General features: G+C 39.6%; 1 protein-coding gene across 2 annotated transcripts in view; it reads right to left on the bottom strand.

Moving 5' to 3' along the window:
• Window positions 1-19,289, bottom strand: part of Cntnap5 (contactin associated protein family member 5) — a 928,932-nt gene that overhangs the window by 516,034 nt on the left and 393,609 nt on the right. For both annotated transcript variants that reach the window (XM_029481690.2, XM_029481709.2), the window contains one exon: window positions 8,591-8,794. In XM_029481690.2, coding sequence (XP_029337550.1) covers window positions 8,591-8,794 — 204 coding nt within the window. The remainder of the gene's footprint in view (window positions 1-8,590; window positions 8,795-19,289) is intronic.

The raw sequence follows: 19,289 nt of genomic DNA, 5'->3' as shown, positions 1-19,289 counted from the left end.
TTCTATAATTTTTTGAAATTTTGTTTTTACTGTTTTATTTACTTCAATAGTGAAGTTTTTTTCTGTTCTTCATTATGTGAGGGCTGGGGAGATGGCTCTTCAGTCTAAGTGCTTGCTGTGCACGCTCCAGGAATAGACTTCAGATCTCTAGAAACCCTAGTAAATGCCTGTTGGGTATGCTGGCCCACTGTAATCCCAGCCCTGGACAGTGGAGACTGAGGATTCAAGTGCAAACTGCCTCACAAAACTCCCCATCTCCCTGATCTCTGGGTTTGCCTGAGAGACCCATTCTTGATAAACAAGGAAGAAGAGCTATGGGTGATGATTTCCAATATCAATGGTGAGCCTTCGTTTGCAGGAGCATACAGATGCATATCCATCCACAAGTATGTATGCGTACATACATACAAAGGAAAGACTCTGCATTCAAACATGTCTAACATATGTATTTATGAAAAACAGGAAAACAAAAAGGAATCACTATAATTTCTTTTCCTGTAACAGCCCATCCCTGCTTTGAGATCAAAGGAAATACCTCAGCCTGTTTTACAATTAATTAATTTGTATTTAGAAACCCAGATCTTTCTTGCTTTATTCAGGAAGATAGGCAATTTGTGCTGTCTGTCCCCTGTTTGTGCACTATCTCATATGGGCATCTTAGGAAAACAGGCTCCCCAAATTACAGACAAAGCTAGCTACAAGGCTAAGTTCACGTGAGGACAGGGATCTTTACATCCTGGCCATAGTCATTGCTTTCTGGAAATGTATTAATATAACAATAAATTAGCAATCTGCTGAAAAAGGGGCTAATGATTTTATAAATGGACATAATGTTCAGTTATTTGGATAAAGATTAAACATACATATAAAATCAACAAAAATATATGATAGATGTTAAAGTGGCATTTATAAAGTTCCCATAATATTTTAAAATATTTATGAGCGAAAGCTATATTTCAGATGGAATTAAAAGTGACAGCTAATAAATAAAATATCTAACAACTTATGCTTCTTAATTTATGGTTTATACAAGTAGAATAGAAATAGGCAAACACATACTAAACACAGCTAAGCAAAAACACCAATAAATAAAATAAACCCATAGAGCACAAAAATCTACCATAAAATCCAAATAAATGTTTTTTTCTTCTACAATTAAGAGTTAGAATACCTATTTTAATAGCCAGAAAGAGCATTACTAAATTATGTCTATCCTATGTGAAATACTTCATGTCATCTAAATTACAAGGAGTTTTATGTGTTTCAGTGTTGGCTTCAAGTATGAATTCAACGTCTTGAACATGATGGGTGAGCTCTTAATATGATCTAACACTGAGTTATGTCCATACTCACAGATTTCATTTTATTACACATATTCATTTACTTATGTGGGATGGTGTGAGTGTGCATGTTCTCTTTTGCCACCTCCTGTGGCTCTGGCATAAAGTTCAGGTTTTAAGCCTTGGCAGAAAGCACCTTTACCCACTATGCCATCATAGCAGTCCATATATTTCCTAATTGTCTCCAGAAGAGGAACATATAAATACATTCTATTCACTCCTTTTTTAGTTACTTTTCACTAAAACTCAATCATCTTATATGAAAGGTAGTGAAAAGTGGTTTGACTAAAAATATGTCAAAAACAAAACTCTGCTATTTGAGGATCAGTAGCTCACAATTATATTGATGAAGAAAGAATAACAATCATCTAATGAAAGCTCCCCTAGAAATCTAGACTGTTGTCATGGAAACCATAGATTTACAATTCTCAGCACACTACCAAAGTTTTTATCTCAGGACACCTGTTTCTAGTTTTATCTCAGTTGCTTTTGGTGTTCAATTACCCTGTCTTAACAGAATTTTAATTTATTAAGACAAGATAAAACTTCTTATGAACCTCTGAGAATAATTCAAATGACATAGGGAAGAAGAAGCTGGTTTTGAGGACAGAAACAAAAAGGAAATTTATTTCTAATTAAATGGAACTTTTTAACCATTTAGTTTGAAGATGACAGAAGTATTTTCTAATAAATATGAGAAACGGGGGAGGTGTTGAACTTTTAAAAGATTTACTACTTTTAGCTTTTTAAAATTCATTTTATATGCAAGAATGTTTTGCTCAGCTCTATTTACATACATCATGTGAGTGCCTTTAGGGGTTAGAAGAGGATATTGAGTACCTTGGAACAGGAATTATAAACCAAGATTGTGTGCTACCATGTGGTTCCTGGGAATTGAAGTCAGTTACTCTGTAAAAGCAAAGGTGTTTTTAACTGCTGAGACATCTCTACATCAGCATTAATTTATGTTTAATATTTGTGTGTGTGTATGGGGGGGTATCTGTGTGTGTGGGTATGAGCATGTGTGTGTGTTTGTATATGTGAGAATGTGTGCATCTGAGTGCAGGAGCCAGAAGAAGCTACAACAGCTTCCTCTCCTAATCTTCTGAAGGCAGAGTTATAGGCTGTTGGGAGCTTCTCCGAGTGGGTACAGAGATCTGGTTGTCTTGGGTACAGAGATCTGGATGTCCTCCCTCTGCACTCTTAACCACTAAGTCATCCCTCCAGAACTAATATCGATGCTTTTATTTTCAGGTTTATTCTCACTCCTTCTCCTTATCCTGGGAAGGATAGCATGGATTGGCTGGCCAGAGAATTCCAGGATTCTACCTGTTTCTACCTCCGCAATCCTGGTTTACAAGTTTTGCTATCAAATCGAGCCTTTCTTTGTGGATTCCAAAGGTGAACAGGCAGGCACTCAAACCTTTATTCTGAGTAGCACCTTTCCAAAGATCATGTTTCCATTCTTATTAATTTTCTTGATTAGGTAATGGTAATACTCCTTAGATAAAGCTTTTGTCTTTTTAAAGAATTTTATTTTATTTTATTTTATTTTATGTGGATGTGTGTGAGTCCATGAAGGCCAGAAGCAGGCGCTGGATCTCCCGGAGCTAGAATTTAAAGGAGCTGTGAGAGCTCTGACATGGATCCCTGGCCTACTCCAGTCCTCTCCAATAAAAGGAAGTATTTTTTTCTTTTCTTTTCTTTTTTAATTGACATATTTTTTATTAGATATTTTCTTCATTTACATTTCAAATGCTATCCTAAAAGTTCCCTATACCCTTCCCTGCACCCTGCTCCCCTACCCACTCACTCCCACATCTTGGCCCTGGCTTTCCCCTTTACTGGGGCATATAAATTTTGCTAGACCAAGGGGCCTCTCTTCCCAGTGATGGCCGACTAGGCCATCTTTTGCTACATATGCAGCCAGAGACATGAGTTCTGGGGATACTGATTAGTTCACAGTGTTGCCCCACCTATAGGGTTGCAGATCTCTTCAGGTTTTGGGTACTGTCTTAGTCAGGGTTTTACTGCTGTGAACAGACACCATGACCAAGGCAAGTCTTATAAAAACAACATTTAATTGGGGCTGGCTTACAGGTTCAGAGGTTCAGTCCATTATCATCAAGATGGGAGCATGGCAGTATCGAGGCAATCATGCTGCAGGCAGAGCTGAGAGTTCTACGTCCTCATCCAAAGGCTGCTAGTGGAAGACTGACTTCCAGGCAACTAGGGTGAGGATCTTATTATGCCCACACCCTCAGTGACACACCCATCCTAACCAGGTCAAACCTATTCCAACAAGGCCACACCTCCAGATGGTGCCACTCCCTGGTCCAAGGATATACAAACCATCACAGGTACTTTCTCTAGCTCCTACATTGGGGGCCCTGTGTTCCATCCTATAGATGACTGTGAGTATCCACTTCTGTATTTGCCAGGCACTGGCAAAGCCTCATGAGAGACAGCTATAACAGGGTGAAAAGGAAGTATTCCTAACCACTGGGCTATATCTCTCTAAACTATACATTGTTTCAATCATTTTCTGATCACAACTCAGGAAAAACAAAAAAACAAAAGAAAAGAAAAAAAGGTTCTTTGCATAGAAGCTGTGTAACTTACACAAAAACATGAAAAAAATCAGCTATCCCTCAGTTCCACCTGACCCCAAAGCTAATATTCTTTCCACTCTTCCTGCTGGAGAAAGGATGATACACCCGTCTCATCTCTGTGTTCTAACTGACTGCATACAACCCTGCCAGTTTGATGCTTGTGAGCAGTAATTCAGAAAAGGATTTAAAGGGCCCAGCTGGATGAATTGTGGAACAGAGATATGTAGTGAAAGAAAATGGTGAAATTCAAAGGCAGGGGTATTATATAGAATGCCAAGGCAAATCACAGCTCTACAGGTTTTCCACGATCGGCAAGACAGGGCTCTGGTTTTTATTACAAGCAGAACTCACTAGTGGTCTCCTAAGGACCCAAGTGAGAACACTAAAATCAAGGAAAGTGATTCCAGCTGGCTTGATCCTTCCCCAGCACCAGCTGCCTTTTCAAAATAACAGACCAACTCACTAGGTATCCCTAAAGCAACTAAACTCAAGTCTTTGTCTTTGGAAATCCAGCACGGGTTGTGCCATCCTTGCTTCATACTGGTGTCCAGCTTCTCTGACTTTCCTACCATACAGAGGTGTTCTCATAGTGAATTTATGAGATGTGGGCTAGGTTATGAGTGGGTGCTATATTTTAATTAATATTACCGAGCTTGAAGATAAGTAGAAATATCTTAGAAGCAGGGACTCACAAGTACAACTTTTAGACCAGTACTGCTCAGCTTACTGCTCAAGTGCTGGTAACTGAACAATTACTTTTTGCGGCCAGATTTGCAGGGTCTTGAATCACCTAGGGAGTTTCTAGACAGGGTTGAGATAGGAAAACCCAACTTCAATGTGGGAAACAAGTATACATGGGCTGGCAACCAGGAGTGTGTAGGGAAGAGAAGGTGAGTGATCATTTCAATTCTCTCCCTGCTTCCTGACTGCAGATGTCATATAACCAATGGCCATAAACACCCTTGACTGTGTCTACCATGATGGACTGTACCCTTGACTTGGGAGGTGTAATAAGTCCTTCCTTCCTTAAGATGCTTTGGTCAGGTATTTTGGCACAGCAACAGGTAATGAATACTTATTTGACATGTGCTTATTTCTTTTTTGTTGTTGTTACATATTCTTTTTTTTAATTGGGTATTTATTTCATTTACATTTCCAATGCAATCCCAAAAGTCCCCCACAGGCTCCCCCACCCACTCCCCCACCCACCCACTCCCACTTCTTGGCCCTGTCGTCCCCCTGTACTGAGGCATATAAAGTTTGCATGACCAATGGGCCTCTCTTTCCACTGATGGCTGACTAGGCCGTTTTCTGATTCATATGCAGCTAGAGACACGAGCTCGGGGGGGGGGGGGTAATTGGTTAGTTCATATTGTTGTTCCACCTATAGGATTACAGATCCCTTTAGTCCTTTAGCTCCTTGGGTACTTTCTCTAGCTCCTCCATCGGGGACCCTGTGATCCATCCAATAGCTGACTGTGAGCATCCACTTCTGTGTTTGCTAGGCCCCGGCATAGTCTCACAAGAGAGGACATGTGCTTATTTCATTAAAGAATTTATGAAGAACATTTCATATCTGTGCACATTGTCTAAAATATCAGTATTGTTTCTTCACAATCAGTTCTAAAAAAAACCTTAAGACCAACTTGAACAATCACCCTCATAGCTTAACACATGGATGTTGGCCAACTGAGAGTTGGTACTTCACTGTTTGATGAGGACATATAGTTTGATAGGACTTATAGTCTCAGGACACTAGGTAAGATTCAAAGAATCTTCAGATCCATGTTCTGTAGGTGTGCAGTTCTGTGATCTTACATTAATAACAGTCATCGTGGAATGTGATTAGAAATAACATATATGGAGACTGGAGGTGTGGCTCAATTGTTAAAGTACTTGCATAATATCCATGAGATCCTGGATTTTATGCCCAGTACTGTATAAATTTTGTGTGGTGCCTGAAATCTCAGAGGTCCAGAGGTGGAGATGAAGAGGTGAAGAGGTCAGCTCAGAAACTTTGGAAAATTCCACCAGACCCCTCCCCTCCTGGAAGAGAAAGGTCACAGAGAACATAGGCACCACTCCCCTCTGGAAGGGAGGGGTTAATTACATTCCTCAGACTACAGGGAGTGGAGACAGACCATCAGCCACCTGTGGATATTGGAGGCCCAGAGCACAAAGACACATTCAGTGACCATTGGCCACCTACAGACAAGGGAAGTCCTTGCCAACTCATTCCCTACAGACCAATCAGTTTAAAAGTCACACTGTTTTGCCAATCACACTGTACCTAATGACTGTTGCTTTGAAAACTGTACAAAAACTTGGCCTACATACTGCATGGGGTTATTCTCTCTCTTTTTCATGTATAGGGTGACCCAGCATGCTGGAACAATAAAATTCCTCTTGCTTTTGCATTGATTCCCTGCTCTGCATTGTTCATTCCAGGGCAGGGAGGGGGTGCTGGCGGGGTGGGGTGGGGGGTGGTCTCCAGTAGTTAAGTCTTGCCAGAGTCTTACAGAGGAAGGAGGACTTGAAGTTCCAGGTCTTTCTCAGCTACATAGCAAGGTTAAAGCCAGCCTGGAATGCATGAGCCTCTGTCTCCCAGTAAAACAAAACAAAAAGGAAAAACCACCTAGGATTGTCATATGCCATAAATGAAATATACATATGTGTATATATTAAAGTACCTGAATGTAGACTCTATGTATACATATTAGGTGACTTAATAAAATATCTAAAACTCAAGGGAGCTATAAAATATATGGTCACAGGTTTCTTCAGAGTTGAAGAAAGTTGCCATTATGTTACCACAGGAAGGAAGATCCTCTTTACTAAGTCAGCTGTTATTCAGCTCCCAGGCTCACCCTACCTGGAGCAAGCCAGCCTTACAAAGGAAAGGCCAGGGACTTAGTTTTCCATTAACACATGAACATAGTACCTCTCCCTAAGAGGGATAGGGGGAGGGTATTTGTTGGAGGGGAAACCAGGAAGAGGGTTAACATTTGAAATGTAAATAAAGAAAGTATCAAATAAAAAGGAAAAAGAAATTAAAAAAAGAAGAAAAAAAGAACAAAACAATAAAGTGTTTTTTCCTGACATTTAGGTGTTTTTGTTTGTGTGGTTGGTTGGGTTTTTTGTTTTGTGTTGTTTTGCACATAGTAAGCTTTTATGAGAAGCTCTATATAATAGGTGCATGTTAAAAACTTTTAAGTTACTTTAGATTTAGTTCTAAATATATTAAGTATATAGATTAAAAGATACTAAAAAGTTATGTTCTAGCTTCTTGTACATAGAAATATTGTCTTATATCACAGAATGATATCTCTGCCAAAAAAAATTGAAAGTAAGTATCACCATGTAGGTGAGATATTTGAAATTAATTGCTGTTCTTCTTCCATAGAGACAAAGGAAATAGATAATTTAGATAGTGCTCCTGTGACTCCATTTGATGTGTGAGAAGATGCTCCCAGGTATGTTATAGTGTCTTCGTATAAAAGTCACTGAGTATGAACACTTGCAGTCCTGCATTTCAATTCCTAGCACTCATTTACTAGAATAAAAATAATTAATAAGGGTAATTGTTAGCATTTTGTCTAAGCTCCATACCACAGTTACCTGGCAACAGCCAGGTATGTCTGACTCACTACAGAAGGAGCTGCTTGCCTCCTCTGCTCTCTCTTGCTCTTGTTCTTGCCTTCTGGTTCCTGCTCTGTCCTCTCATCTCTTACCCCCCCCCCCCCACATGCTCATGGCCAGCCTCTACTTCTCTCCTCCTCCTCCTCTTCATCTTCCTCTCTCTCTTTCTCTCTCTTTCTTTGTACATGGCAATGAGTGCCTATAACCCCAGCACTCAGTGACAGAAATAGCTGGATTTTAAGGGCTTGCTAACAATCCAGCCTAGACCCAATTATAAGTTTTTGGGTCAGTAAGAGAACTTTGTCTCAAGGGAATATTACACACAGAGTTAGCAAGGTACTTGTGTCTTGCTCAGTTTTCCACATGTGTGTGCATATATATGTATATCTATGTATGCTAATGTTCTTACAAAACACTCACACTTACAGATAAAGAGGCCATGATATTTAGAACTGTTTTCCCCTCTTTGCTAATCTCTAAACCTGTCATTTTGGAGACATCTCCAGTTTACCCTGAAACTATGTATAAAAAATTAGACAGAAGGAAACCAAGTTATATATATATAATTCAAGGTTGGGTTATCTAAAATTACTTAAAACTTTTATCCCTGTGCTTTTATTGCTAACATCTGCAGGGTTTTCTAAACCTAAATATGAAGAGTATCCTACATTAGATCAACATTTCTTTAATTCAAGAGCACATATCCAATGAGTGACAAGGCAGCACAAGCATGAGTTATTTGGTTTCCACTGCTAGAACTCAGGTAAAAAGCCAGCTGCATCAACTCATGCTTCAAATTCCAGCATGGGGTAGGTGTCAGAAGGGGAAATAGGGACAGGAAGATCCTTGTAGTTTGTCAGTCATCCAGGGCAAATCAGTAAGCTACAAATTCAGTGAAAGACTGCCACAAAAAGGAGAGTGGCAATTGAGGAGGATACCCCAGCTTCACCTCTATCCTCAACAGTCATATACACAGCATATGCATAGAAATGACCTTACCCAGGTTAAGGTAGAGAGCTAGCCTGCCCTTCTGGAGTTCCAGAGTGATGTGGTCTCCACGTTGTCCTTCTCCATGAAACAGAACTCCATCTCCTTGCATGCTCTTGAACTTCAGGGAGATCACATCTTTGAGGGTACTCATTGTCTTCTGATTGAACCTGTATAAAAGTGAGCTCCGGCCATCAAAGTCAGCTACATCTGATCCTGGGAGCAGAGAGAAGAGAGAGAAAGAAACATCAGCGTGTTTCCTCATGGCAGCTATTTTTGCTTCTCATCTTTGATGCTGCTCAGTTCACCGGAATGTTCCTGAAGTCTGTAAGATCTCTCTTACAAAGAGGCACATGGAATAGAACCAACCTCCGTAGAATCCAATGAATCATTCATTTGTTGGCTAAGCATACACACCAGACTGAAGTAGAAACACCTGTTAGTGACTGCTGAACCAAACAAAACAAGAACAGCAGCATATCCAGGAAGGGAGCTGCTACTTAACTTCCTCCAATGAGTTGTATTAAGTATAGAGGTTCAAGGTAGTGATTGGGCCTTCAGATGACAGGGATAGCATTAGACAAAATTAATGAAAGGACATAACTCACTACATAGTAGAATAGGCAGCCATATTAGGCTTTAAGATTCAATTTTGAAGGAGGATAGCCAAGCCTTCTTGTGAAAAAAAAAAACAACCAACCAATCAAACAAAAAAAAACATCAAAGGGGCAGCCAATCAGAAACTGCCCTGACATCTGGCCAGGAGTTTACAACAGATACAAAAAAGGCCTTATAAGGTAATCCTTTCTCCCTCCCTTGAACTAATCAGAAGTGTACAAATATTCCAAAAGCTCAACCAATCATGGTGAAGGTGACCCAACCACAGCTGGAAAAACCCTAACTGGCTTTAAAAGGGGCTTGTGAGCTTCCCTTGTGGTCATCACTTTGTTTAAATAGTTGATCCCCAACATGCTGGCTTTTTCCCCCAGGATAAATGCTCTTCATCTTCATATACTATTAAGTCTGGGTTCTTCATTCAGAGGTTCTTTGATCAATACAATACTATATCTGGAGATCTCGAAATGATGGAGACTTAGAAGTAAGGAGATGCTTGCTTTAAAGCCTGTAGAGGAGCTTCATAACAGTAAGGATAAGAGGAGTATAGGGTGAGTGTGAAAAATATATAGCTGCTATGCTAGGGATGCTGAGACAGGCAAGAGGAGTCTCCTCAGGGAGCAGCATTTAGAGCTCCGGGGAATATATACCTCTGAGGTATTGGTCCTATCCTTGGAACAAATAAAATACTAACTTTTAGGGGTGGTTTAGAGTTCTGAAACTCTGCCCCAGTGAGAATTGCAGGAAACAGTGGCCTGATTGGGCTATATGATCTGATATAAAGATGCAGGTTCTAACAGTGTTGTGCCAGCCTGTGCTTCATGCACTTCTCAGACCAGTGCCTGCTTATAATAAGCTCTCATGACATATCCCTTGCTAATTTGATTCTGACATTTGATCATTTGATCTTTTTATCCTAAGCTCCAGGCTGGGGTTGAAAAAGAGATATCCTTTATTATGACAACTCTTTTTTATTTTTATTTATTTATTTTGATATTTTCTTCATTTACATTTTAAATGCTATACTGAAAGTCCCCTATACCCTGCCCCCCCTACCCTACCCACTCACTCCCACTTCTTGGCCCTGGTATTCCTCTGTAATGGGGCTTATAAAGTTTGGTAGACCAAGGGGCCTCTCTTCCCAATGATGGCCAACTAGGCCATCTTCTGCTACATATGCAGCTAGAGACACGACCTCTGGGCGTACTGGTTAGTTCATATTGTTGTTCCACCTATAGGGTGGAATCTCTTCAGGTTTTGGATACTTTCTCTAGCTCCTCCATTGGGGGCCCTGTGTTCCATCCTATAGATGACTGTGAGTATCTGCTTCTATATTTGCAAGGCATTGGCATAGCCTTACTCGAGATAGCTATATCAGGGTCCTTTCAGCAAAATCTTTCTGGCATTGTGCAATAGTGTCTGGGTTTGGTGGCTGATTATGGGATGGATCCCCCAGTGGGGTAGTTTCTGGATGGTCCATCCTTTCATCTTAGCTCCAAACTTTTTCTCTGTAACTCATTTCATTGGTATTTTGTTCCCAATTCTAAGGAGGAATGAAGTATCCACACTTTGGTCTTCATTCTTCTTGATTTTCTTGTGTTTTGCAAATTGTATCTTGGGTATTCTAAGTTTCTGGGCTAATATCCACTTATCAGTGAGTGCATATCAAGGGACTTTTTTTGTGATTGGGTTACCTCACTAAGGATGATATCCTCCAGATACATCCATTTGCCCAAGAATTTCATAAATTCATTTGTTTTTAATAGCTGAGTAGTACTCCATTGTGTAAATGTACCACATTTTCTGTATCCATTCCTCTGTTGAGGGACATCTGGATTCTTTCCAGCTTCTGGCTATTATAAATAAGGCTGCTATGCATATAGTGGATCATGTGTCCTTATTATCAGTTGGAATACCTTCTGAGTATATGCCTAGGAGAGGTATTGCTGGATATTCCAGTAGTACTATGTCCAATTTTCTGAGGAACCGCCAGACTGACTTCCAGAGTGGTTGTACAAGCTTGCAATCCCACCAACAATGGAGGAGTTTTCCTCTTTCTCCACATTCTTGCCAGCATCTGCTGTCACATGAATTTTTGATCTTAGTCATTCTGACTGGTGTGAGGTGAAATCTCAGGGTTGTTTTGTTTTGCATTTCCCTGATGACTAAGGATGTTGAACATGTTTTCAAGTGCTTCTCAGCCCTTTGTTAATTCTTCAGTTGAGAATTCTTTGTTTAGCTCTTTACCCCATTTTTTAATGGGTTTATTTGAATTTCTGGAGTCCAGCTTCTTGAGCTCTTTGTATATATTGGATGTTTGTCCCCTATCAGATTTAGGATTGGTAAAAATCTTTTCCCAATCTGTTGGTGGCCTTTTTGTCTTTTGATGATTAATTCACTCTTTTCTAGAATCTAGTCCTGATAAGTCTAAATTTCTTTGAGGTTTAGTGAGAAACAATAGCCAATATGGTAATGATTTGAACAAAGTGGTAATATGGTATATATATACATATATATATATATATATATATATATGCCTTATTTTTCTGGACTGTTAATATAATATTTTAAGATTTTATGCAAAACATTCAGTCTCTATTTTTATGTTTGGGCATTTATTCTTACTTTACTTTAGTTCAAACATAAATCTTGTTTTGTTTTGTTTTGTTTTTTTGAGACAGGGTTTCCCTGTGTAGCACTGTCTGTCCTGGAACTCACTCTGTAGACTAGGCTGTCCTCGCACTCAGAAATCTGCCTGCCTTTGCCTTCCAAGTGCTGGGATTAAAGGTGTGTGCCACCATTGCCCAGCTCAGACATAAATCTTAAGCAAATGTATAAAATAACATGGAGTCTGTCAATATGTACACACATTGTTTAATGTCAACTTAGAATTATTAAATATTTTTTATTAAAAGCCTGATGCAGGTGCTTATGGCACCTTCCATCCTGTTTATCTAACTTCTGAAACATATGCTAATTTGCTGAGCAGTATGGTCTCCTCACTCTCACACACCCCACCCCTGCACATAACCTACTTACCCATTATGATGTTATAGTAGAGATTAGCACAGCCTCAGGTAGCTAGGTTTATAATATGAATGGAGCTCTTGACCCTGCTTCATAACAGGAGGTGGTGAGGGGAGGATCACAGGACCTTTACCTAGAAGTCAAGCCATTATTCCTTTCTGCCTTCCCCAACACGTATTGATCTTGTGAGATTCCAGCACATAGGCATTTGAAGTTACAGAAGGGGAACACTTCACATCTTCCATGATGTTGGGATCCAATCCACAACAGGGAGGAACTTTGCAGCGGAGCAGCTGTTGTATCATTACCACCGATATCCTTTTAGTTAACCCCATATCAATACTCTGTAAGATTAACAACCTTTTTGTTTGTCAAACTGGGCTTTGGTCCTTAACTTTGGTCTATCTTCTATGCACTATCTGGGGTGAACAGACATTTGTTCACATCATGCCAGGGAAAGGTAACATAAAGATTGCAAAGTATAAGTATGATTTTTTTCTTTATGCTATTACCATTACAGATACCAGAACTAATTCAACTTCAACTTGACTGTGTTTTGTTCTTTACTACTCCAGCCTTTAAATCCCAGCTCTTTACTCTCTTGAGATCAACTTGGTCAAATTCAATGGATAATATCATGTAGCATTTGGCATTATATGCCAACTAAATTTCACTTAGCATATTGTCCTCGAGTTCTTTTGGTATGGAAGCCAGAGAGTGAAAGTCAAGAAGTCTTGATCTAAACAAACTTTTGAGGTGTATGCATATACATAAACTAACAAGATTCTATCAAAACATCCAGTAGAGAAAATTATTTGATAATTTGTGTGTGTGTGTGTGTGTCTGAGTGTATGCATTCAAGCACATGTGCAGGTTCACACATTCTGCATGTGGATGTTCGAGATTGACACTGGCTGTCTTCCTCACTCACATTCTAGACTCATATAGCCTAGATTGTTCTTCAATTCACAATATTACCGAGGGTGACTTTGAATTTCTCATCTTCCTGTCTCCATTATTCAAGTGCTAGGATTAAAAGAGGATACTACGTGCCTGTTTTTATGCAGTGATGAGGAGAACTCAAGGCCTTGTGCATGGAACATACTCTCTCTACCAGTTGACTTGCCTCTCCAATTCTCATTTCTCACTGAGAATGATTGTCAACAATTAAGCAAACCTGATGGCTAGCGAATTCCAGGGATCTCATTCTACCCCAAGGTTGAGATTACAGAAATGTGTCACTGAGCCGAGCTTTTTAAATGTGTGGAGAATTAATATTGCCATGCTTGTACAGTAATCACTGTACCAATGAGTGATCTCCATAGCTCTTTGGAAGAATTACTATAGGTGACTTTTATATTCTTTCTCTATTTTTATTACAAAAAATTATATTGTAAAATGTTATTACTTCTATAATACAAAAAATGTAAGACTACTTAATGAAAACTTGGAAAGGATTCATCATACAGTATCTTAGCAGGGTGAAACAGAGGTAAAGGGCTGTGTGGACAAGATACAATTATTCTTGTTTGAAATCCAGAAGCCACAAAACCTCAATTTGTCAGGATTTACTAGCAATTAAAAAATTCTCAGATTGAGTATTCATAATGACAACTTAATTATTTTTCTTGTTCCAGAATATAGAACTATTCTTAATAAACAATTTTTGAAAGGAAGAAAAATCATGATTTTCTGAAATTACCTTAAAAATAAAATTCTATAATTTATTCTTTACATATACAGTTAACAACAATGTCCTTGAGGACTCCAGATTGTAAAAAGCAACTGGCCAGATGTAAGGAGGTTTTTACAATCTCCTGTGTTTTTCAAAACATTTCCACTCAATGCTATCACTACATCTATGCATACTGTACTCACTGAACTTCAAGCTGAACCTCTGGAGCTCTTGGTCATGTTGCTCTGTCTTGGGTAATTAGTGCTGTGGCTAGAGAGAACAACAGAGCTATAGCTTGTGAGCTGGATCACTTTTGCAACTTTATCTCTCCGAGACTTAAATTCATACATAAGATAAATACATTAGAAACCCATCAAACATATTCTTTATGGAAGAAAAAAAAAACCCTCAAAGCTGGGAATGTAACTCCATGAGTAATGTTTGCTATGCACCAATGAGCACCAGCTGAGCTTAGACTCTAGCACTCCTTTTAAACAACCAGAAGTACCAGCAATCCTAGAACTATGGAGACAAAAATTGGAAGATCCAGAGAACTAGCTGGCTAGCAAGTCCAGATGAAAAGGCAAGGTCCAGGGGCAGTGAGAGAGACCTGTTCTCGAAGGTCTTTATATGGTTGGAGAGAAGGCCTAGTTGTTAAGAGTGAGGAGTACTCTTTCAGTTCCCAGCTCTGGCATGGGTGGTTCACTGCAGAGCATAACTCCTGATTCTGGTCACTCAATGCCTTCTGGACCCTACAGGCACTTGCACTCATGTGTGTACACAGCCACAACCCACAATATATACTCATGGTTAAAAGCAAAATAAAACAAAGCAAAATATTAAATAAATTGGTCAGAAACTGAGGAATACCTCTGATATCCACCTCAATATATATGCAACACTCATGAGAGCCTGTGCACACACACACAAAAGCATAAATAAAATGGTGAAAGAGTCCAGACATATTGGAAGACAAGTCATGGGGGGAGGCAGTTATGATCATATTATGTTGTATACATGTATAAAATCATCAGAGAATGAATAAACAACAAAGTAAATATATGGATAATCTAATAATTAAATGTATTAACACTAGTCACTTAATAAACAATAAAATATGTACCACCTTACCAGACATATTGTTTGTTTTAAGACAGTATGAAATAAAGCATGGTGGCAGACATCTTTAATCCAAGCACTTGGGAGGAGAGGCAGGTGAATTTCTGAGCTCGAGGCCAGCCTGGTCTACAGAGTGAGTGAGATCCAGGACATCCAGGGCTATACAGAGAAACCATGTCTCAAAAAACCAAAACCAAAACCAAACCAAAACCAAAACAAACAAAAACAAACAAAAAAAGACAGTATGAAATAGATTGCCAGTTTTGAGTGGGTTAACTAGAAGGGTCTGGGGATCATGAACTGATGCTCTATTGGATGGCCCCAAACCTTCAACCAAATGATGCTGTTTGATTCTGGTGTCTGGTTTTCCTGCCCAATGTGTGCCAGGCTGAGCCCAGCTTCCTACAGAGTCTTGTTTCCACCAGCTTTCACTGGGAAATGATCTACCTGTGCAGCTATTCATAGTGTGGATTCCTGTTCTCTTCTGATTACTGTCACTCTGCCACTGTGACAACAGTTGAAGCTTTACTGCTCAGCAATGCACGGAATAATCACATAGCATCCATCAGTGCTTGGAAAGGGGAATGCAATATGAATATATTTGTAAGGAGACTGAACAGTCCAAAAAGGAAAGGAGAGCTCAGATAACCAAAGTAAAACAGATCTGTATGCTGATACTGAATGAAGCACTTGGAAAGAGATGCACCTAGTGTCACAGGGATAGGAGGGATGTGGGGAGCAGGTGTGGCGGCAGTCCCAAAGGCACCAGAGACTGCAGCTAAGTCGTATGACTTGCACCTGACTTCCTCATATAAGCCACAAATATCGTGAGAGCTGCGCAGGTGTACCAGGTTACTGGTGAAGCCATTTTGGTGGGGATATGCCCCTGCTGCCCTGATTAGCTGAAGCTGCGTACCTGGTGAGGTGATGTGGCCTGCTGTGAGTGGATGGGAACTGATAGTATATAAGAGTGAGAGGCCCAGGGCTCGGGGTCTTTCGCCTACACAGTCAATGCTCTCCCAATAAACGTGTGCAGAAGGATCCTATTGTGGTGTCTTTCTTGCTGGCGAGTCAGGCGTCCCACAGAGGGAGAAAGGCAAAATAACAGAAGAAGCTTGGTGATAAGATCTGGTGATGGAGAGCAAGAACTCTACTTTCCAGCATGCTTACTTCTTACAGGCTGAAAAACACAGTGCAAAAGGGTGACACCTAAAGGGTAACTGATAAGCTATGTTTATGATAGGATCATGGTTCCCACCTCCACAGGGAAGTGCAGTGTTTAACCTTTACATTCCCACAGCGTGGAGAACATCACTCCATTAGTATCACTGCCCAACACTGGGTAAAGCCTCTCCCACATCACCCTGTTAAAGGTGGAAGTCTGAGTTCTGAGGACTCCTGATTCCAAGATTACGTCTTCCAGGACAAAGGACAGCATGAGAGACAAATAGTTATAAGTAGGAACAGTTTATTGAGAAAGGAGAAGAATTCCTGAGGATGAGAGTGGACAAGCATGATGAACAGAAGAGAGTGTTCAATAGGCCTAGGTCAGGGGCCACATGCCTCTTTATAGGATAACTTTATAGCACTTGCCTCTTGTTCCTTTGTCTGGCATGAGGTTTTCTCATAAAAAATAGACCTATATGATGGCAAGGAAGGGACTCTAGTCCTCCTTTGCCATCTGTCTCCATTCATATGATAATATTGATGCTGCTGTCTCCAGTGTCTATTCTCTTTCCAAAATCCTATACTGGAAACTTGGGCATTGCATATTTTAGTACAGTCTGACACTGGTCAGGCCCTGTTCTGTGTTTGTTATGAGAAAATAAAGATGAACAAATGTGATTTTGTCTTTAGGAAGTCACAGAATAATACTAGGAGAAAGCTGAGTTCTTAAATAGGTCAAACATAGAAACCATAAGTGTTGCTTCTTTGCAGAATTATACACAGTGATGTACTTGATTAAAATGTAAATGGTTAACACAAACATGATGTTGCTATTTTCTTGCACTTCCCATTTCCTTTCATGACCTTATATTGGAGAATCATAGGCCACCAGAATCTTCTGAACTCTAAATTCCTCTGCCAAGTTCTACATTCTAGAGCTTTTCTTTCTCCAGTAGTTTCTTGATCTCCCCTCGATCTCCCCCATCATAGCTGTTATGATGTAAATTGCACTTCTTGACCTTTCTGGAAAGTCTAGAGGCCTTATTGATTAGATGAAAAGTCACATACATGCATGTCCTCCAAGGAAACAGGTCAGAGTGATGAGAAATTTGAGCTTCAGGTAAAGGAGACACGTGTATAAATGTTTCACTCTTGCTCTGCAGCTTGTTAGATGGTGCATGGAGGACGAATTCTGAACTTTCACAAGTTCCATTTCTATTGATCATTTGATGAGGCCTACAAAAGTCTAGCCTGCAAATTATAAGCACTGATATGTGAATACACATTCGGTATCATCTCACCTCATATAATCCAGAGTAGCTTACCTGTTGAAAAGATTTTGAGTGAGAGATGAAGATGGTATAGAGATTTGTGTGAGCAAGTTACTGGGAAATTTGGAGTGGGGAAGCGTTGATGACTTTTTGAAAGGTATGAGACTATGGATGAGTATTCAGTTGTAAATGGAACATCTGTATAAAACATCTGTATAAAACATCCCAAACCCCATGACTCAGGGGACATGCATGTGTAAAGAGAGTGCAAAGAAAGAAGGTTGAAGAATGTATGGACTGGACTCGAAAGATTATACTGTCTTAAACAAATAAGACATGAGATATTATTCTTCATCCTGGAAGAAGTATCACTAAGACTAAAGAAGTAAACAACTCATAACTCTCAGGGAGATCCTAAATATAAGATTCATAAAGCCCTCCTCCTTCTCTTATTGTGTAAGCAATAGTGACTGCTGGGGAGAGATGATTTCCTGATCTATCCAGATTCCTACAAGTTGTGCAGTGAACTCCAGGCATATAGATTTGGTAATTTGCCACTTATGCTGGGATGGAACTTTGGTGATGCAAAAGCAAATGGTGATGAGACCTCCTTGCTCCTGAAATTAATTCCTCACCAACAATTCACAAGTAACCCCAATAAACTCATGAGTCTTTCAAATTGGGCTTCAGTAAATCTATTTTTGGACTGCTGTCAATTCCCTATCTGGGTTGACTATATATTTGTACCTCCCTAGAGAAAGCCATACAACAAGCACTGATCGAATGTAATAACTCTGGATCATAGTGATATGATTATTTGATATGCCCCAATATAGGGGAATGCCAGGGCCAAGAAACAGGAGTGGGTGGTTAGGGGAGGAGGGCAGAGGGAGGGTATAGGGAACTTTCGGGATAGCATTTGAAATGTATATAAAGGAATTATCTAATAAAAACACTCAAATGAATGCTATGAAAAAAAAAAAAGAAGTCCAAACATAACAGGTAACACATATTGCTGATCCTTCTACATGGGAACAGCTTGGTCAAGACATAAAATGTCTCTAGCCAAGACTTCAGCTATGCATAGTCAATAAATATTATTGGCTTCAAAACAAACAAACAAACAAACAAAAAACAGTCCCAACTTTGTATACTAGCTGTCCATTCATATTGAAATGTATACTTCTCTCTAGAGCAGTGGTTCCCCACCTGTGGGTTTTGACCCCTTTAGGGACTGAATGACTCTTTCTTGTCAGGGTCTTATATCAGACATCATGTATGTAAAATATTTACATTATGATTTGTAACAATAGCAAAATTACAATTATGAAATAACAACAACAGAAAAATAATTTCCACAACAAGAAGAACTGCATTAAAGGGTCACAATGTTAGGAAGGTTGAGAACCACTCTGCTCATGTTTTTCTGTTTGCCACTTGACCTGCGGAGGCTGCTGTATCATTTATACTTGTTGACTCTCACGGCAATGTGATCTTTCCTTCACTGAGCATGGACTCATCCTGGTAGGATGATGCAAGCTTTTCTACAAACACCACTGACACTTATCAACAGAAACATTTTACTCACCTGAGAGAATTCATCCAAATGCTCTGGACATTTGCAGTATTAATTAAGTAACACATGAATTGTCACAACTGTTTCACAGATGGAGAAGCAGAACCTCAGGAGAAGTTTTGAAGAAGGATTAAGTATACCCACGGAATTCTTAATCCCTTCTCTAGAAACTGAGGTGATGCTTAGCATCCCCAATATGACTTAGAGAAGCAGATTTAAAACAGCAATAGCAACTCATAATTTTTACTGTTGTCATTTAAA

The sequence above is a fragment of the Mus caroli genome, unplaced genomic scaffold, assembly GCF_978045245.1.
Source record: "Mus caroli unplaced genomic scaffold, Mus_caroli_1 scaffold_1, whole genome shotgun sequence".
Lineage (NCBI taxonomy): Eukaryota > Metazoa > Chordata > Mammalia > Rodentia > Muridae > Mus > Mus caroli.
The sequence above is the reverse complement of the archived record's forward strand: the minus strand, read 5'-3'. Positions and strand labels throughout refer to the sequence as shown.